General features: G+C 35.7%; 1 protein-coding gene across 1 annotated transcript; it reads left to right on the top strand.

Moving 5' to 3' along the window:
- The first annotated feature begins 5396 nt into the window (after positions 1-5396).
- On the top strand, positions 5397-15873 carry LOC120352367. Its single transcript, XM_039432555.1, has 2 exons — positions 5397-8601; positions 14295-15873. Exon 1 carries the CDS (start codon positions 5412-5414, stop codon positions 7002-7004), a length of 1593 nt encoding a protein of 530 aa, XP_039288489.1. The 5' UTR covers positions 5397-5411; the 3' UTR covers positions 7005-8601; positions 14295-15873.
- Positions 15874-19576: the final 3703 nt, after the last annotated feature.

The following is a 19576-nucleotide window of genomic DNA, read 5'->3' as shown; positions in this document are numbered from 1 at the left end:
AAACTTCTAAGATCTTGTATGCTGACATAAAGCATATAATATATTCCCATAAAATAATATATATAAAATATCTCTTGATAATATAATTTTCTTTGAATAAATGAATTTTCCTATATTGTAATAATTATCACAGGATTGCTTAGCATTCACAGTATTGTGAGCTGTAAATATATATATATATATATATTTGATACTGGTACGTGGACTTCAGGTCGGTTCAGAACTTAACAACTTAGAGCCTGTTCAGCCTATAGATTCAACAGAACATACTTTGATCAATGGATAATAATTAATAAAATGATAATTTAAGATCTCAGGGTTTATGAGTTCGTGCCATGCATGGGAATAAGCTTCCTACATATATCAATAGAATTCATAAAAAGAGTTCTTATAACTTATATGATAGTGGTCAACATGTTGCGAATTTCTTAAAGTTGAATGAAGTATTTATATAGTGCTTTAATTAATCCCCCAATTCACTGATAAAGGCCTCAGTATTAAATGAGGTCATTTAAGATAATTTGCACACTCACTATAATGATGTTCTTGAAGTTCTTGTAGAATAATTGACTATCTCCAATAATTAATTAGCTGGATCCTTTCTTCTCTGCAGGGCTCGTGTATGGTTGAGATTTCTTACAAGTTTCTATCAGTATTAAGTATATATTTACGGGAATAAGTTAGAATTTTGAAATTTAAAGAATAGATAGCCTAGTAAAGGTACCTCTCAAATAAAATTGAATATTATTTATGATAAATAGTAATCATGCTATCTATTAAGCGATAAGAGAACCATGCAAAATTGTAATTAAACAATAATGAAAATTCTTTGGCAGAAATAAAATTATAAAGTGGCTTGTTTATTATTGGCAGATTATAAAAAAAAAGATTGTTTGTACAATTTCAGGTTAGAATCTTTTGTTTTGACTTAATACATCAATCAATCTTAGATCAATCGACAATTTATCGAATTGATATTGAGCAAATCAGCTGATTGCTCGATCAACTATTATGAATTGAATTATAATTTTTACTCACAAAATATATATATTATATATTAGGGAAGGTTTATGTAATAAGATAAGAACGTTTATTATTGTTACTCAAATATTTATTGAAATCTAAAAAAGTATGAAAACCAAGAGTACAGTTTTCATACTATTTAGATTTAAATAAATATTTGAGTACAATAATAAACGTTCTTATCTTATTACATAAACCTTTCCTATAATATATATATTTTGTGAGTAAAAATTATAATTCAATTCATAATAGTTGATCGAGCAATCAGCTGATTTGCTCAATATCAATTCGATAAATTGTCGATTGATCTAAGATTGATTGATGTATTAAGTCAAAACAAAAGATTCTAACCTCAAATTGTACAAACAATCTTTTTTTTTCATAATCTGCCAATAATAAACAAGCCACTTTATAATTTTATTTCTGCCAAATAATTCTCATTTTTGTTTTATTACAATTTTGCATGGTTCTCTTATCGCTTAATAGATAGCATGATTACTTTTTATCATAAATAATATTCGATTTTATTTAAGTGGTACCTTCACTAGGCTATCGATTCTTCAAATTTTAAAATTCTAACTTATTCCCGTAAATATATATTTAATACTGATAGGTACTTGTAAGAAATCTCAACCATACACGAGCCCTGCAGAGAATAAAGGATCCGGCTAATTAATTATTGGAGTTAATCAATTATTCTACAAGAACTTCAAGAACATCATTATAGTGAGTGTGCAAATTATCTTAAATGACCTCATTTAATACTGAGGCCTTTATCAGTGAATTGGGGGATTAATTAAAGCACTATATAAATACTTCATTCAACTTTAAGAAATCCGCAACATGTTGACCACTATCATATGAGTTATAAGAACTCTTTTTATGAATTCTATTGATATATGTAGGAAGCTTATTCCCATGCATGGCACGAACTCATAACCCTGAGATCTTAAATTATTATTTTATTAATTATTATCCATTGATCAAAGTATGTTCTGTTGAATCTATAGGCTGAACAGGTTCTAAGTTGTTAAGTTCTAAACCGACCTGAAGTCCACGTACCAGTATTAAATATATATTTTTACAGCTCACAATACTGTGATAATTATTACAATATAGGAAAATTCATTTATTCAAAGAAAATTATATTTATCAAGAGATATTTTATATATATTATTTTATGGGAATATATTATTTGCTTTATGTCAGCATACAAGATCTTAGAAGTTTTATTATTTCCTAATTCATCTCGTTATATACAGTTTGAGCTGTCATGGTACCAAGCATTTTTATTTCGCAGCATATATAGTTAAGGAATCAATTAATATTGATCTTATTCAGAGCATTTACTACTTATCTCCCTTTAATGATAGTAATACTACTCAGCCAGCAAAATCTCACTGATATTTATATTAATAAGTCTACAGTATATCATATAAGGATCCAGAGAACTTCAAGAACTGGCGTTGTAAGTTTCAAGGAATTTCAAAAGGATAAATTGGTGCATACCTGTATTCATGACGAGCGTTTCAAGGATCAACTAGAAAAACTATAGTTATATATGCATATGCATACATAGGCCAAAATTAGAAGAAAAACATAACTTTACACTTAATATTCCAAATACCAATAGAATTTAGAACGTTCTGGAGCCACTGACACGCATCTTCTCCAGCATCATGGAGGGCCGACAGCCCTCCTTGATAGGAGTGTTGTGGACACTCAGATATTAGGTGGTTCATTGATTGGATTTGTCCACATTGGCACAGAGGATCAGATGTGTATCCCCATGCTGTCATCAGCTCAGCACACCTTTCCACCTGCGTCCTGAACCGGTTAAGGCCACACCACCCTCTACGTCTCAGCTGGGTGCCAGGAACAATGTCACTAGGGTCATCCACAAGGCCTTTGTTCCTGACCTCTCCCTTCAACCATCTCAGTCTCCATAACTCCCTTGCACTTCTAATTTCCTCTTGCTCGTCAAGTCTCAAGTATCTTCTTGACTTGAGGTGCCTAGGTGGAGGGTTAGCCAAATCTCTAGAGACTGGGAGATCCTCATGAATGTGTTGCAACTGGGAAATGAACTTGTTCTTCTTCTCCAAAGATGTATTGAATCAAAACAAAGGATTCTAGCCTCAAATTGTACAAGCAATCTTTTTTTTTTTAATCTGCTAATAATAAAGAAGCCACTTTATAATTTTATTTCTGCCAAAGAATTCTCATTATTGTTTAATTACAATTTTGCATGGTTCACTTATTGCTTAATAGATAACATGATTACTTTTTATCCTAAATAATATTCGATTTTATTTGAGTGGTATCTTTACTAGGCTATCTATTCTTTCAATTTCACAATTCTATTAAAGCTGAGTTATATACTTCAAAATTATTTTATGGTGCTGAGACACAACGTCATAAATTGTATAGAAAAGGTTGGTACACAATGTTTTTTATTATATGTTAGTGGCCGTAGCCGAGTGGATCAGATGCTGGCTTTGTGATTCAGAGGCCCGGGTTCAAATCCCGGCCCGGGCAAGATATTTATCTCGGGCCACTCCCGTGTTTCGGATGGACACGTTAAGCCGTCGGTCCCGGCTGCCTAAAAAGTAGTCGTTAGGTCATGTCAGAGGCCCTGAAATTGATCAGTTGTGACCTGAAAACTCTGACACTAGACCTGAGCCAGCCAGGTCACTCGATATTATTATTATTATTATTATATGTTCTGGAAAGAGATGATGAAATTTGTCTTATTCTACTCATGAAAATTGATATTTATATAATTGATTTAGTCTTTATACCTGTTGAGCTCCATTAACAAAATGTCAGCAGATTCATATGATTATTTCAAGTATGTCACCTCATAATGTAATGCATAATATATTTTGTGAATAAGTATGTTTCTGCCTGTGGAGCTCTATGAACAATAAGTCAACAGATTGATATGATTGTGGACAATGTACTGTGATTAGGTTAGGTCTGCAGAAGTTACCAGTCACTTCTTCCGACCTAACCTTCCAATGATTTCAAGTATGTCACCTCATAATGTAATGCATAATATATTTTGTGAATAAGTATGTTTCTGCCTGTGGAGCTCTATGAACAATATACAATTGTAGACAATGAACTGTGGTTAGGTTAGGTCTGCAGAAGTTACTAGTAACTTCTTCCGACCTAACCTAACCTCAAAATATTGATTTCAGTAGCATATATATAGTAATTGTGTGCTTAACATATAGATTGAGTGCAAGACATATCATTCAAGATGACTGTGTCATTCTAGATGATCACCACCTTCATTGCATCCTATTATTAATATGCTTGTATGTATGTTACAGATAAATAGAGCTACAAGATGCCAGCAGACCAGCAGCTTGTCAAGAGAGTTTTTCACATTGGAGGAGGCCTTCAACAACAACCTTCAGACACTCTTCTACAACATCAACTCTTCACCCAACCCAGCAAAGGACTTCCACTCTCTGCTGAACAGCCTGCAGACAAAGATTGTTGATGCGATAGGTCAGGAGTTCCAGGCACATGGACCAATCAAGGTCAACCTAGTGTTGGAGGTTACATACCAACGCAGCCACCTTGATGAGAAGAACATTGAGCAGGAGGAATTTCAGAACGTAGCCTTCAAGACACCGAACTATTCCATATTCAACATCAACAATCTTGCTGGAATTATCAGGGAGGCCTGCAAGAAGCTGTTGGAAGAAGAGGTCAAGTTTGAGGGCAACTCTGGTGGATGGAGTCTTCTCATCATCGATGGTCTCCTCATATGCATGAGCAAGCACAAACCACCTCGACGACTTCCTACATCGAACTGTCAGCCAAAATAGCATCAAGAAAAGCTATCATCAATCTGAGGAATAGTGATCAACAATGTTTCAAGTGGGCAATCCTTGCCAAACATGCGCAAGGAGCAAATATTCAACAAATCAATTATAGATATCATCAGCTTGTTGAAAAATACAATTTCAACGAGATTTCTTTCCCCACCACCATCAATCAAATTGACCGTTCTGAAAGGGATGGATATATGGGATGGATTCCAAGTGTATTATTTATCCGAGACGTGTTGCAAAAGGAATGGAGGAGGATCAATTCGATTAACTACTCCTTCATGACAATGATGGTAGTGAAGCCATCACCACCACCACTCAGGAAAGCAGTGAAGCCACCACCTCCACAACTCAGGAAAGCAGTGAAGTCACCACCACTACTCGTGAAGAAGAAGAGGAGGAAAATATCAACAGTCACTACTGTTTCATAAAAAACTTTAAAAGACTTGTAAGAACTCAGCTCACTAAACACCAGCACTGCATCATCATTTGTTGTGGATGTTTCACACACTACACCATCAACAGTAATGGCGAGCAGAGGATGAGATGACAGATCATGAGGAGTACTGTGCCAACAACAAGACTGCTAGAATCATCATGCCTCAACTCAAGGAAGATGGAAGCCCACCAACAATGAAATTCGAGAAGCATTTGAATAAATTTAGACTACCATTGGTGGCCTATGCAGATTTTGAATGTCCACTGGAGAAGCCTGAGGAAGAGCAGCAATGGATTGGGAAGGCAACCAAAGTGATCCAGCATCACACAGCAATGAGCTACTGCCTCTATTTTGTTAGAGATAAGAACTTATCTCCATCATGGCTGACACTCATCAACCTCATCCCTAAGGAGCCAATTGTCTACAGAGGACCTGATGCAGCTGAATACTTCATCAAAACTCTGACCATGCATGCGAGAGACCTGGATGAGGCAATCAATCATTGTCAAATAAAGATGATTCCACTTTTTAAGAGGGAGAAAGCCAGACACAATGCTGCCACCAACTGTGAAGCCTGCGAGAAACCATTCAATGGTGACAAGGTGTATGACCATTGTCATATACCAGTGGTCTACTGGAATGCTCTGTGCAGCAAGTGCAACCTTCAAAGATGTTGTACAACATTCATCTCTGTTTTTCTTCACAACTCTTCCAATTTCGACACTCACTCGATCATACCGCACCTTGAAACCAATAAAAAGCAGCTGACTGTCATCCCAAACACATCAGAAAAGTACATATCATTCACCAAACAAATTTCCCAACAACTGCACCCACAATTCATCAATACCTTCAGATTCACACCGGACAGCTTGGACAACCCAGTCATCAACCTTGTCAAGTCTGCTGAAGAAGTGTCAACAGTGCTACCACATACAGCTAGAGAATTTGGAGACAAACTGGAATTGGTTTCCAGAAAGGGTGTGTTCCCCTACAAATATTGTGACTCATGGGAAAAACTGGAGGAGACCTCACTACCACCAAAGGAAGAGTTTTTCAGCAAGCTAACTGACAGCCACATCAGTGATGAGGCATATGAACATGCTCAACAAGTGTGCGAGAAATTTGACTGCAAGACCCTGGAAGAGTACAGTGATCTATACCTCAAAACAGATGTTCTCCTTCTGGCCAATGTCTTTGAATGCTTCAGAGATATGTGCTTGAGAAACTATAACTTGGATTGTGCACACTACTTCACATCACCAGGCTTCTCCTTTGATGTTATGCTGAAGTATACAAAAGTTGAACTGGAACTCCTAACTGACTATGACATGTATATGTTCATTGAACGAGGCATCAGAGGCGGAATAACAACATGTGTTCATCAACATGCCATTGCCAACAACGCCTACACAGGAGCGCCTGTCGACCCCGAGAAGCCCACATCATATCTCCTGTACACAGTTGCAAACAACCTGTATAGCTGGGCGATGTGTCAACTGCTGCCATGTCAGAAATTCCAGTGGATGGAGAAAGATGAGTTGGAGTGGGTGAGCAGAGGTGTTGATGGTGTTGGAGATGTTCAAAGGATTGGCTACATCTTGGAGGTGGACGTGGAGTACCCAGCTGAACTTCACGACTCCCACAACGATTTTCCATTCCTAGCCGAGAACAAAAAACACCAAAATCAGGATTGTTGAGATTGATGACAACTCTAAGCAACTGTGAATGATATGTATCTCATTACCGCACCCTCAAGCAAGCAGTACAATATGGACTGAAAATCTCTAAAGTTCATTGAGGTATAAGGTTTGAGCAGGAGGACTCCCTAGCACCCTACATCATGCCAAACACCAAACTTCAACGACAGTCAAGGAACAAATTTGAAAAAAATTTCTTCAAACCGATGAACAATGCAGTTTTTGGCAAGACAATGGAGAATGTTCAAAAGCATATAAACATGAAGCTTGTCAACAATGAGAAATGTCTAAGGAAACTGATTGCCCAACCAACCTTCAACGACCGCATCATCTCTGGCGAGAACATTTGTGCCATGACACTGCACAAGGAGAAAGTTGAGCTGAACAAACCTATCTACATTGGTTCGACCTATCTACATCAGTTGTTGCTCAGGCTTTGAGAGTTGAATGGATGGTTTCTGTAGGAGTGCTGTCTAATCAGTGTTTTTCGATTCTACTACACAGTAAACAGTGAACTATGACTTGCTAGGTTATTTTTCTTGTGCGGCTGTGCATTGTGATTTTCTGTTTTTCTATAACGGACTGGTTTTTCCACCAATTTTAACTTATTGTTTTTGGACATTCCAAATAAATATTGAAATGGCGAGTACATGTATAACATGCAACCAGCAAATTGGGTGCACATCAAAATCGAAAATTGCTTGTTCAACCTGCAGATCCATCCACCATGGAGACTGTGTCGGTCTCAAGGATGCCGAAGTTGAGATCCTCCAGAACAAGTTTTGGAACTGTAAGGCTTGTACTAACACCATGTGTCAGCTAAGAGCGAGTTCAGATTCGACGCCCGTCAAACAGATGCAACCTGCAACAACCAAACAAATAACAGTGTTTCAAAATCATTCTTCCACTGCTCATGTAACCCTAGATCAAATGAACGAACTTTTAAAAAAAGTTAGTGAAGACTTGTACAAGAAATTAAGTACTGAGATTGCTGCATGTAGGACCCTCATGGAATCTACTAATCAAAAGTTGAGCGATCAACAAAGGCAAATATCGGACTTGACTCTCAAAAACCAACATCTGAAAGCCAGATCACGCGAAACCGAACTGAACCAAGATGAACTTGACCAAAATGGTAGGAGAAATTTGGTGGGAATTTTTGGTGTGCCAGAATTGAAAAATGAGAATGTTACTGATCTGATTATTGATATTGGGAAGGCGCTAAATGTTACATTGGAACCAACCTCAATAGTTATAACCGTCTACCAAAAATAAAGAATCAACCAACTTCTATGATTCATATTCGTTTTGTGCGACGTGGGGATGCAGACGCTTTACTTACAAACAGGCATGACACATAAAAATTCACTACAGATCGCATCAACATGCAGGGCAATACTCCAATCTACCTGAACCAATCACTAACTGTCAAAAGAAGGAAGCTGTATGCACGAGCCAAGTATCTTCTAGGAGATGAAGGAGCACGCTGGCTGTGGATAGATCGAGCCTGTAGAGTGAAATTGAGAAGCGAAGATGGATCTACATTCACAGTGTTGAGAGATGATGAGGACTTGGAAGATGCTTTGAAGGCTAATGTGTGAGTAGATGGGAACTTCTAATTTGTTGAGGGAAAGGGAGACATGAAATAATATAGGGAGTAAAGCTCCTTCAAAATGTTTCTCTCGAAACAGTAGACTGAAGCAATAATTTATTCTTCAACTTATCAACAGTTTGAGATAATCTTGAATGCAGAAGATATCTAATGCGAAAGAATCGTTTTATTTTTCAGAGAAGTATCATTATTATCTCCTCAATGTGATAAAGACGGGTGTGAGTAGATTTCATTTTCAAGTTAGGATGGAGAAGCTTACTTTTCTAAATGATATTGATAAAGAATTGGAGTGGTAACAATATATATATATATATATATATATATATATATATATATATATATATTGATTCTCTGTTGCTATTTTCATTTTACCTCGTTTTCCTCTATCGACTGTCACGAGTGTGAATGTTGGTATACATTTAGATAATGTGCATTACATTATCAGCTTTTTATTGTTACAAAATCCAATATTATGCTAAAATAGCTTATTCATCCTTATAATTGCTATGAAATCTTGTTGCTCTTAAGTCACTATATGACAATAGCATGGTCGCACAATGTGACTGTATTTTAAATCCAAGCACTGTATTATTTTTCTATTCTCTAATTTCAAATTCTACATCAGTAGAATTTTCTACATTCTTTCACTTAAATTCATTTCTTTTTTCTCTCTCAGTTTTTTGTTGTTAAAATATATTAACTCCTATTTTTCCCAAACACATTTAAATAACTGTTCTAATTTGCAGATTTATTCATTATTAAATAAAATCTCTTCTATCCTTATAGTTGATGCAGGACTAACAAAATATCAATAAAAGTAAAAGTAGTTAATTTTGAAAACATAAAATGGTATTGCTTGATGACTTTGGAGGGTTATTTGAGGATGGATGCTATGACACAATAGAGTATGATGATGTGTTGAATTTTCAGCCATCATTGAAATTGAGCAATGCTTGTAAGGCGTCTATTAACATCTTACATATGAATATACGTAGCATGAATAAAAATCTTGATGAGTTCTCCACTGTCCTTCAAAACTGTAAAACCACATACCATTTGAACATTCTATCTGAAACATGGATTTCGGAAGATCACAAGTTTTCTTTCAGCCTGAATGGGTAGTCAGTGATAAATTCACCTGCTAAATTTAATAAATGTGATGGAGTGTGTGTATTTATCAAAGATGATCTAAGTTCTGAAATTCTAAAAACTGATATTGCTTCCACAAATTCTATTATCCTCGATATTAGTGTACCACATATGAAAGAAAACATCACACTTATAGCCGTGTATAGACCCCATCCTTATCAGCAGAACAATTTATTGAAGATATTGGCGTTTGCCTTGAGGAGTTGAAGAATAGAAAAAACATGATTCTCACAGGTGACATAAACATTAATCTCGATCAAAACACAAATATTGTGAATGAGTACTGTGGTCTGTTACATATAAATGGTTTATAAATAAACCAACAAGAGTACAGAATGACTCAATATCAACCCTTGATCACATATTCCATAAAGATGAAACATCTAATTATGAGGATGTAGTAGGTGTAATTTTCAAGACTAACATTACAGATCATTTTGCAACTGGTTTATTCTTGGGCACATCAGATCACAAACAAGTCTCCACAAATTACAGAGAGTTCACTGAAAAAATAGATTATTATAAACTAATTACAAACCTACAAACCGAGTCTTGGCAGGATGTATTGGATAGCAATAACATAGAAAACATAACACCAAAATTTATTGACAAATTAAATAACCACATCACTAATTCAAAAATAAAAATGAAATTGAATCGCAGTCAAAAACCCTTGAAAAACTGGATTAGGGCAGGCTTAGTGAACTGTATAAGAACTAGAGATGAAATGTATAAACAATTGAAAAAACAACCTCTCAATCTCGACTTGAAATTGACATATACTAGATATAGAAACGTTTTGAGAAAACCTGATAAAGCAAGCCAAGCAGAATTATTTCAAAAATAAAATATCACAATGTAAAACAAACAGCAAAAAAATTTGGAACTGTATAGATGAACTACTGGACAAAAAAAAGAAAGCCACTGATATGAACATCGATCCAAGTGCCTTGAATAAATATTTTGCAGAAATTGGTTAATCGTATGCCGAAAAAATAGAAAACTCTGATACTGAAAATTGGCCTCACTTTCCAGATACAGTTGTCAATTCACCACATTCATTTTTTTGGTTGCTGACAAATGAGTGTGAGGTACTAGAAACAATTTTTACACTAAAAAATAATTCTTCCCCAGGTATTGATAATATTAGTAATATGTGTTTGAAAAATATATCCAATTACATTGCTAAATTTTCGTCTTTCATAATAAATAAAAATGTTCTGAGCAGGGATACTTTCCAAAGGAGTTCAGAATTACTAGAGTTGTCCCACTCCACAAGGGCGGAAATGTAGGGTATCCATCCAACTACAGACCAATAAACCTGCTCAGTATCCTTTCCAAGATAATGGAGAAGATAATAAAGACAAGATTTGTGAATTACCTAGGTAAATTTGATATTATTCATAAAAATCAATATGGCTTCCAAGCCAGAAAGAGTACCCAGGATGCCATATTGCACCTTGTAGACATAGTAATTGATAATTTTGCTAAAAACAAGAAAACTTTAACTGCCCTACTCGACCTGGCAAAAGCCTTTGACACTATTCCACATGTGACACTGCTAAAAAAAACTAGAGAATATACGGATACGTGGCAAGGCATTGGATTTGTTCAAACATTATCTTAAAGACAGAATGCAAATCATTTTAATAGGAAATAAGTCTGATCAAATAAACTTATCAGAATATGGTGTACCACAGGGAACTGTACTTTCTCCAGTGTTATTTCTTGTGTATATGAACGATATACTTAAACTTAACACACAAGATAGAAAGATAATTTCATTTGCAGACGATACTATCATGACTTTCACAGGCTCTACATGGGAAGAAGTGAGAGATCTTGCATTAGAAGGGTTGAAGTCTGTTAAGTCATGGTTAGATATGCACAAGCTCACTTTGAATTATAAAAAGAGTTCATTTATTGCTTTTTCCCCAAATGCTGGATCCAGACCAATAAATTTAAGTTTAAAAATTCATAATTTGTCATGTTGTTTGCCTGCGCTGACCCCGTGCCAGTGCCCTGTACTTGAGGAGGTGGATCATGCCAGGTATTTAGGTGTTATATTGATTCCCATCTAAGGTGGAACTACCATATTGATGAAAAATGTAAAAAATTGGAGTATCTAATTCTCAGATTCTATAAGATTAATTTGTTAAATGACATAGATATAGCTAAATTGATCTATGTGGCATATGCACAGTCTGTCTTGCAGTATGGGATACTGGCTTGGGGGAAGCGGCCAGCTGTCATATGAACAAAATTTTTGTGGTGCAGAAACACATACTAAGACCATCCCTGGGTAAACCCAGACGCTATCCAAGTAATGAACTTTTTAGAGAATTGGGAGTGCTCACTGTTTAAGAATTGTATTTCAAAAATTTGATTCAATATATAAATGAATGTAATTTGAGGCTCAACATAAGAGACACACCATTTAACCTGAGAACAATGACCATAAACCAGGTTAGGATGGATCTAAATGTATGCAGACAACAATTCAAATACAAAATTGATAAAGTTATGCTCCTGATTACAGCGAGGATTGTAGAAATCAGCTGCAAAAAATATTATTCTAAAGAAATAGATCACTGGTTGAGGGAAAATGGTGATATACTGGAATCTTTTTGATGATCTTAAAAAATAGTTGTCTACCCTAAAACAGAAATAATCATACAAAAAACCATAATAATTGAAATAGTGATGAAAAAAATAACAAATCGAAATAGTAATAAATCTAACTAAATGGTAATAGTTAAACATAAAAACTAATAGTAATAATCAAAACAGAAAAAAATCACACAAAATGAAACATAAATAATAGTAATAAAAATTGCTGTATCAGGAGGAATTTTTCAATAGGTTTCTTTTGTTATTCATGTATGGTAAAACACTTATTGAAATGGGCTGCTTTTAAATTAATAAAACAAAATAAAACTTGTAGCACCCTTTATTTATTAAAAAACTTAAAATAGTTGAACAACTAGTTTCGGTTCTAAAACCATCTTCAGGTTCTAAAATAAATAAATAGAATCCAATAACTGTTTACTAATTGATATAAAACTGACATATGTTTTTAAATTCATATGACTAATTATTTATGGTAAAAGTTATTAAATTTAAATTTATATTTTAATTTTATTTATTCATTTTTAATTTTATCAAAAATGGGATTATTTAAGTCAAATTGGATTATATTTATTAAATTATTCCTATTCAATTTTGCAGTTTTATAGATATAAAATTCTTCTTTTACATTCAATTTATTACTTTCACTACCAATGCTTAATATTTTCATATTAGAATTTATATTGATATAATTATGATTATTCTCAATTAAATGTTCAGCAAACGCTGATTTTTGAGTAGTATTTTTTGAATTTAAAGCCTGAATATGTTCATTGAACCTTTTTTGAAAACATCTACGTGTTTGACCAATGTAAAATTTTTCACAATTACTACATTCCAGTTTATGAACGCCTGATTTTTTAAATTGTTCTTGTTGTATTTTTTTATTAGAAATCTTCTTTATTAAATTAAAAACATTATTTGTTGTTTTGTATCCTAAATAAAATTGTTTTGCAAATGTCTTCCTAAATGCCTTATTGAGAATAGTGTTGTATGGAACACAAATATATTCCTTATTTTCTGAATTTCTATTATTTTGTGGATAAATTTGTTTATATTTTTGCTTATATATCATCTTATCAATAAATTTGGTATCATATCCATTTGTTACTGCAAAATGTTTTATAATTTTCACTTCTTTTTCATAATTTTCTTTTGACATAGGAATATTTATCAATCTATAAATCATTGATCTGAATGCTGCTGTTTTTTGCTGCCATGGATGGTTAGAGTCTTTTGGAATAAGCGTATTTGTATGCGTGGGTTTCCTGAAGATATTAAAATTATGTTTCTCATTTCTCTTACTTATTTCCAAGTCTAAAAAATTTATTTTCTCTTTTTGAACTTCCATAGTAAATTTTATAGAAGGTGAAATTGAGTTTAAATAGTTTTCTAAATCTTCATGTGTTTCATCATTATTATTATTGTATAAGCATATTATATCATCAACATATCTATACCAATAAATGATATTTTCTCTCAAAGGATTATTATTATCATTCATAATTTTAGACTTTTCCAAATTGTTCATATATATGTTAGCAAGGTATCCTGATAATGGTGATCCCATAGCTAAACCTTCCTTTTGCTTATAAATTTTGTCATTGAAAGTGAAATAATTTTGATCTATGCATGTTTTTATATTCAAAATGATGTGAACAGTAATGAAATAGATGATTTAATAGCATTAGCAAAAACATGCATAGATCAAAATTATTTCACTTTCAATGACAAAATTTATAAGCAAAAGGAAGGTTTAGCTATGGGATCACCATTATCAGGATACCTTGCTAACTCTCAGATTCTTTCTTTGTGGATACTAATCTTTCCATAAAGTGTAATTTATATTTATGTTTGTTAACTGTTTTTCAATAGAAATAAAATTGATTTGATTTTGACAGTGTTGAACATTAGCAAGGGCAAGACCCTTGTGTATCAATTTCACTACAATGTGATGATACCGACATACAAAGAGAACCTGCAACTGCTCAACCAGAATACGGACAGCCTATTCTACATTGTGAGAACTGAGAACCTCTATGATGACATCATCAACAACCAGCAACTGAAAGACACCTTTGATACATCTGAGTATCTGACCGACCACCCATGCTATTCAGACATAAACACGATGGTACTTGGAGAGTTCAAGGATGAATATGCCGGCAGAGCTCCTCATAAATATGTAGGTCTATGATAAAAGCTGTATGCCTGCAGATGCTTCACCAAAGCTTCAAGTCAATTGAAGAGTGGTTTGATAAAGAAAGCTAAAGGAGTGAGGAGACCAATACTTGGACAAGAACTGTTGAAATCCCACCCAGATGCTGAATGATACATCACCTTTCAGGACTACCTTGACTGTCTCTATGAGAACAAAGACATCTCTAGGAAGCAGGTGATGTTTGGTACCAGGAAGCATCAAATCATGACTCTGGTGCAGAAAAAGAAGGCACTAATCAATGCTGATGAAAAGAGACATTATTATATTGGATGATGGAGTTCATACTTTGGCATTTGGACATCATTCTCTTCCTTGTAAAAGGAGCAATGATGATGATGATGAAGAAGTTGATGAACCATCTGCAAAAAGTTTTGCCAGAGTGATAATGAGTAACAGTCATCATTAGAGAACTGAAAATTATATAGAAAAAACGATCTCATACAGAATGTACTTTAGGATACTGATAACATGACATCAATGCTATTGAACTCATGAGAGTCAATGCTTCATACATAGATTTGTGCAATGTGTGTTCAGCAGAAAACCCTGTCACATAGACTTCTACCCTAAATGATGTGAACATGAATATGGCCGGGGAACGAGCTGTGGAGGGAGCTCTCTGCAAACAAGTCCACTGCGCATACAATCTGCACACCTGTCTTTACCCTACATTCACATTGCTGGACTTTCTGGAAGCAGTTGTTGCAAGGTCAGTCGAGGTCTGTGCACCATACTGTGAAGAACAAGCATCCTTTGTTATTATTACTCCAGTGAGTACTACAACAACTCTTGCTGCTAGCACTACAACTCCCTCTAGTACTACTCCAACTAGTGCTGCTGCTACTACAACTCCTGCTACTTTGCCAGACCCAGTACCAACATCAGCCTGCAGTGGAGCAAGCAGACATGTGTGAGTGTGGAGACTGTCTTCTAGTAACCAGCAACCAATGGATCATACAACCATTTCTAAACTTTGGAGAGAAGGGCCTGTCTGAACCATTTGGAAAAGCTCAAAACTTCTTGGAGACATTGACTTACATCTTCCACGATACTGAAGTGTCAAGCTGCACCGATCTATGTGAGGGAGCAGTCATCTTGAAATTCTTGTTCAGCAGAGGATTTTGCAAAATAAGTGATCAACTAGGAGATTTGTATCATTGGATAGTTCTTGATATATTGGACTGAAATATCATCTTTGTACACTATATATCATATATTTTCATGCATACACTGTAAATAAACATCAAGTAATGCCACAATTGTTGTAAATTTTATTCCATACAACCTTCAACTTCTAGAGTAAGCACAAGTGTGAGATGAAGCATAAATTACATCCTTTACTGTTAGTCATTCAATACAATAGGAAGCATCCTACTCTAATAAACTTATTTTTATGCAGGAAGTTGGTTAATCATGACTTCCATCGACATCATGGTCCAATTAACTGGGCAACATCTTGTTATGCAGGAAGTTGGTTAATCATGACTTCCACCGACATCATGGTCTGATGAACTTGTCGCCTATATAAATGTCAATTAACAAGCTCATATCTCCAGTATGGATAAGGCAGTGATAGCACGAGAGCTGCACAGACAAGCTTGTCGGAATTTTCCGACAAGAAAGGTTACAGTCAAAGGTCTTGACGATCTCTAACAGGCTGACCTTGTTGAGATGATACTGTATGCTTGACAGAACAAAGGTTACAAGTACATTATTACAATCATTAATATTGTCTCAGTAAGCTTGCATTTGCTATACCAATTAGGAATAAGTCAGCCAATGACATTGTTGGGACTATGCGTCCTATATTTGAAAAACATCCAATGAAAAATCTACAGACCGATGATGGTAAAGAGTGGTTCAATACAAAATTCCAACAACTTGTGAAACAGTATAATGTGAATCATTACTCAACTAGATCAGATAAGAAGGCATCTTTAGTGGAACGCTTCAACAGAACACTTAAACAGTTAATGTGAATCAAGTTCACTGAGCGAGGGATCCATCGTTGGACAGACATTCTAACCTCACTTCTCAAATAGTATAATGCCAAGATTCATCGATCAATAGGTATGCGGCCAGTAGATGTGCAGAAGAAGCATGGGAAAGTGCTACTCAATCCACTTGGTAAACAGCATCAAGCCTATCGAGAAGAGTTGCAGAAGGAGAATGCTGAGTGTAGAGGTAGGTTCTATCCAGGTCCTCATCAGAATATTGTGCCTGGTGACAAGGTTAGAATAAGCAAGTATGAAAAGACTTTTGACAAGGGATATCTAGCCAATTGGACAAATGAGCTGTTCACAGTAACATGTGTACATCCCACAGTACCTGTAACTTATGAATTGGAAGACTATAGAGGTGAGCCTATCCAAGGAGGGTTTTACTCTGAAGAAATTGTAAAGACAATAGTGCCAAGTGTCTTTGAGATTGAAAAGGTTTTGAGGGAAAGAGGGGACAAGCTGCTAGTGTGTTGAAAAGGATACAGTTCAAGTCACGACTCATGGATCGACAAAAGTGACTTGATCTAGGATGAGAGAGGTTGTACAATGGCAAAACCTGTTCAAAGTTATTGATTTTGATTGTGTGATAAAAGGTTGTGGTCTGGAAATGGACAATAAGAAGAAGCGGCATGGTCCTTTGTTCCCCAACCATATAAGATGCATTATATGTGGACCTTCAGAGTGTGGTGAGACAAATCTACTGTTTAACATGCTTTTTGATCCAAATGGAATACATTTTCCAAATATACATCTTTTTTCAAAGACTAAATTCCAGTCCAAGTACAAGTTACTTGAAACCATCATGCAGGGACTAGGTGATGAGATGGAATATGTAGAATGTGATACAAGTGAGGAAATACCTGAACCACATGAACTGCCTGCCAATTCAATAATTATCTTTGATGACATAATTTGTGAGCAACAGGATGCCATCAGGAAATACTTTGATGCAGGCAGACACAGTGATGTTGATGTTTTTTATCTGGCACAGACCTATAGCCACTTTCCGAAAGAGCTGATTCATGACAATGCAAATTTTCTAATCATGATTGAACAGGATGAGCTGAACTTGAAGCATCTGTATAGAGACCATGTCAGCGCTGATATGACCTTTGATCAGTTTAAGGACATGTGTAACAAGGTTTGGTCATCAGCTGCACATGCATTACTTGTCATTGACTGCTCATCAGGAAAGAATGCTGGGCGCTACAGAAATGGTATTGACACCTATTTAGTCAAGGTCTAAGTCCAGTAGAGTATCAGTCTGTTATTGTAAGGCAAGCAGGATGGTTCGACCTTGTCAGAAGATATTGGAGGAGGTAGCTCCTACCATCAAGGAGATTACAAAGCTAAGACGTAACATCAAGAGAAAGCATGAGGAGCTCACACTTGGAAAAGAATTGACAGAGGAGCAACATGCAAAACATCTCAAACCGCTAACTGAACCACTCGAAAAAAATTATCGAGACTCTTCAGATTCCTGCAGCCCAGCAGCAACCACCTCCAGCTCAGCAACAAGCACCTCCAGCTCAGCAACAGCCACTGGCTCAACCATTAGCAGAACAACATTGGCTTATACTGCCCACACCGCCAACAACTTCAATCTAACCCAGGCGTGTTTAACGTCCATTACCACCACAGCTAGAAGTTGTTGAGGAGCAGGAGGAGGAGGAGGAGTCACCAACCTATGAATCATTTGGAGAAGCAGCAGGCTCCACTCCAGCTCCAAGTACTTCAGCAGTTGCAAGAAAATTATTGTCCAAGGCTAGGACTTGGAGTGATGAGGAGAAGGAGGAGGTGGAGGAGGAGGAGGAGGAGGAGGAGGAGCAGGAGGAGGATGAGGAGGAGGAGGAGGAGGAGGATATTGAGGCAGTGTTGAATAACAGCAGTCCTAAGGAAGTGTACAGCATTTATACTTAAAGTGGATTGAGTGGAACCAAAGTGGGTCCATATGTTTATAGAGCGATGTTGAATGATAGTAGTGCAGATACTACATTTGGACCAAGATTAGTTAGGAACAAATACTATTTGGGTGGTAGACATCTAATCTTTGGGAGAGGTTAAAAATTGAACTGACTGACCCTGCAGATGAAGAACATAAAATGATTTTTGATGCAACAGCCAGACTATGTGAGCTGATTTTTAAAAAGAAGCCTAACAATCAACTTATTACGTCACCTGACTCAAATGCATTCTGAATTTGACCAATTTGTATAGAAAAAACTATGACCCAGTTGGACGTATCATAAACTCCAATGATGCCAAGTACAAGAAGACAATTCACCCACTGATAAGAAATGGAAAGCATAGTGGGAGAGGACTGGTGACACCATTCAATATGGTTGCAAACGATGCTACTAAAATCGAATACATCTACTACAATGATCCTAATGAACTTGTAGACAGGATGAGACTGTTGGACCAATCTAGAGCAGTAGGCAACACTGGACATGAGAATGAAATCAATTCCATTCTAGAAGAGTTGGTGGAAGGTTGTTACTCCAACTTGACATACAGTTGAGAGTGTTTCTACCACACACTGTCTTCCATATACAATTGCTCCTATGGGTGGGAGAATTATGGATACTTTGGGTAATATCAATGCTCTCCACAGGCGAGTGATTAGTGTGGCAAATCCTCGAAATGATAGTGACAGTATAAATCTAACCACATGCAAAGATCTCATTTGGTCATGGCTGCCAAAGTTTAAAAGTCTCAATGACAGTCAATCATTTACAAGTCTAAATAACTCTATACTGACAGATATGCGAGATCCAATTGAAGACTTGGATGGAGTAAACAAACGATAGTTGGAAAAAAGATTCTGAGAGCTTGAAATTGAAGTCATTGAGAAATATATTGATGCTATATTCAGTATACCTGATTTACAAAACATGTTGAAGAGAGCAGGTGGTTGGGATCACACTAGATTAAAAACTGAGATGATCAGACTTTTAGGTCT

This window comes from Nilaparvata lugens, chromosome 7 (genome assembly GCF_014356525.2).
Source record: "Nilaparvata lugens isolate BPH chromosome 7, ASM1435652v1, whole genome shotgun sequence".
Lineage (NCBI taxonomy): Eukaryota > Metazoa > Arthropoda > Insecta > Hemiptera > Delphacidae > Nilaparvata > Nilaparvata lugens.
This window is presented reverse-complemented; position numbering and strand designations above follow the sequence as displayed.

Bases quoted from the DNA above. Each gene is read 5' to 3' on its own strand.
- LOC120352367 (XM_039432555.1), top strand. From the start codon at position 5,412: ATGACAGATCATGAGGAGTACTGTGCCAACAACAAGACTGCTAGAATC.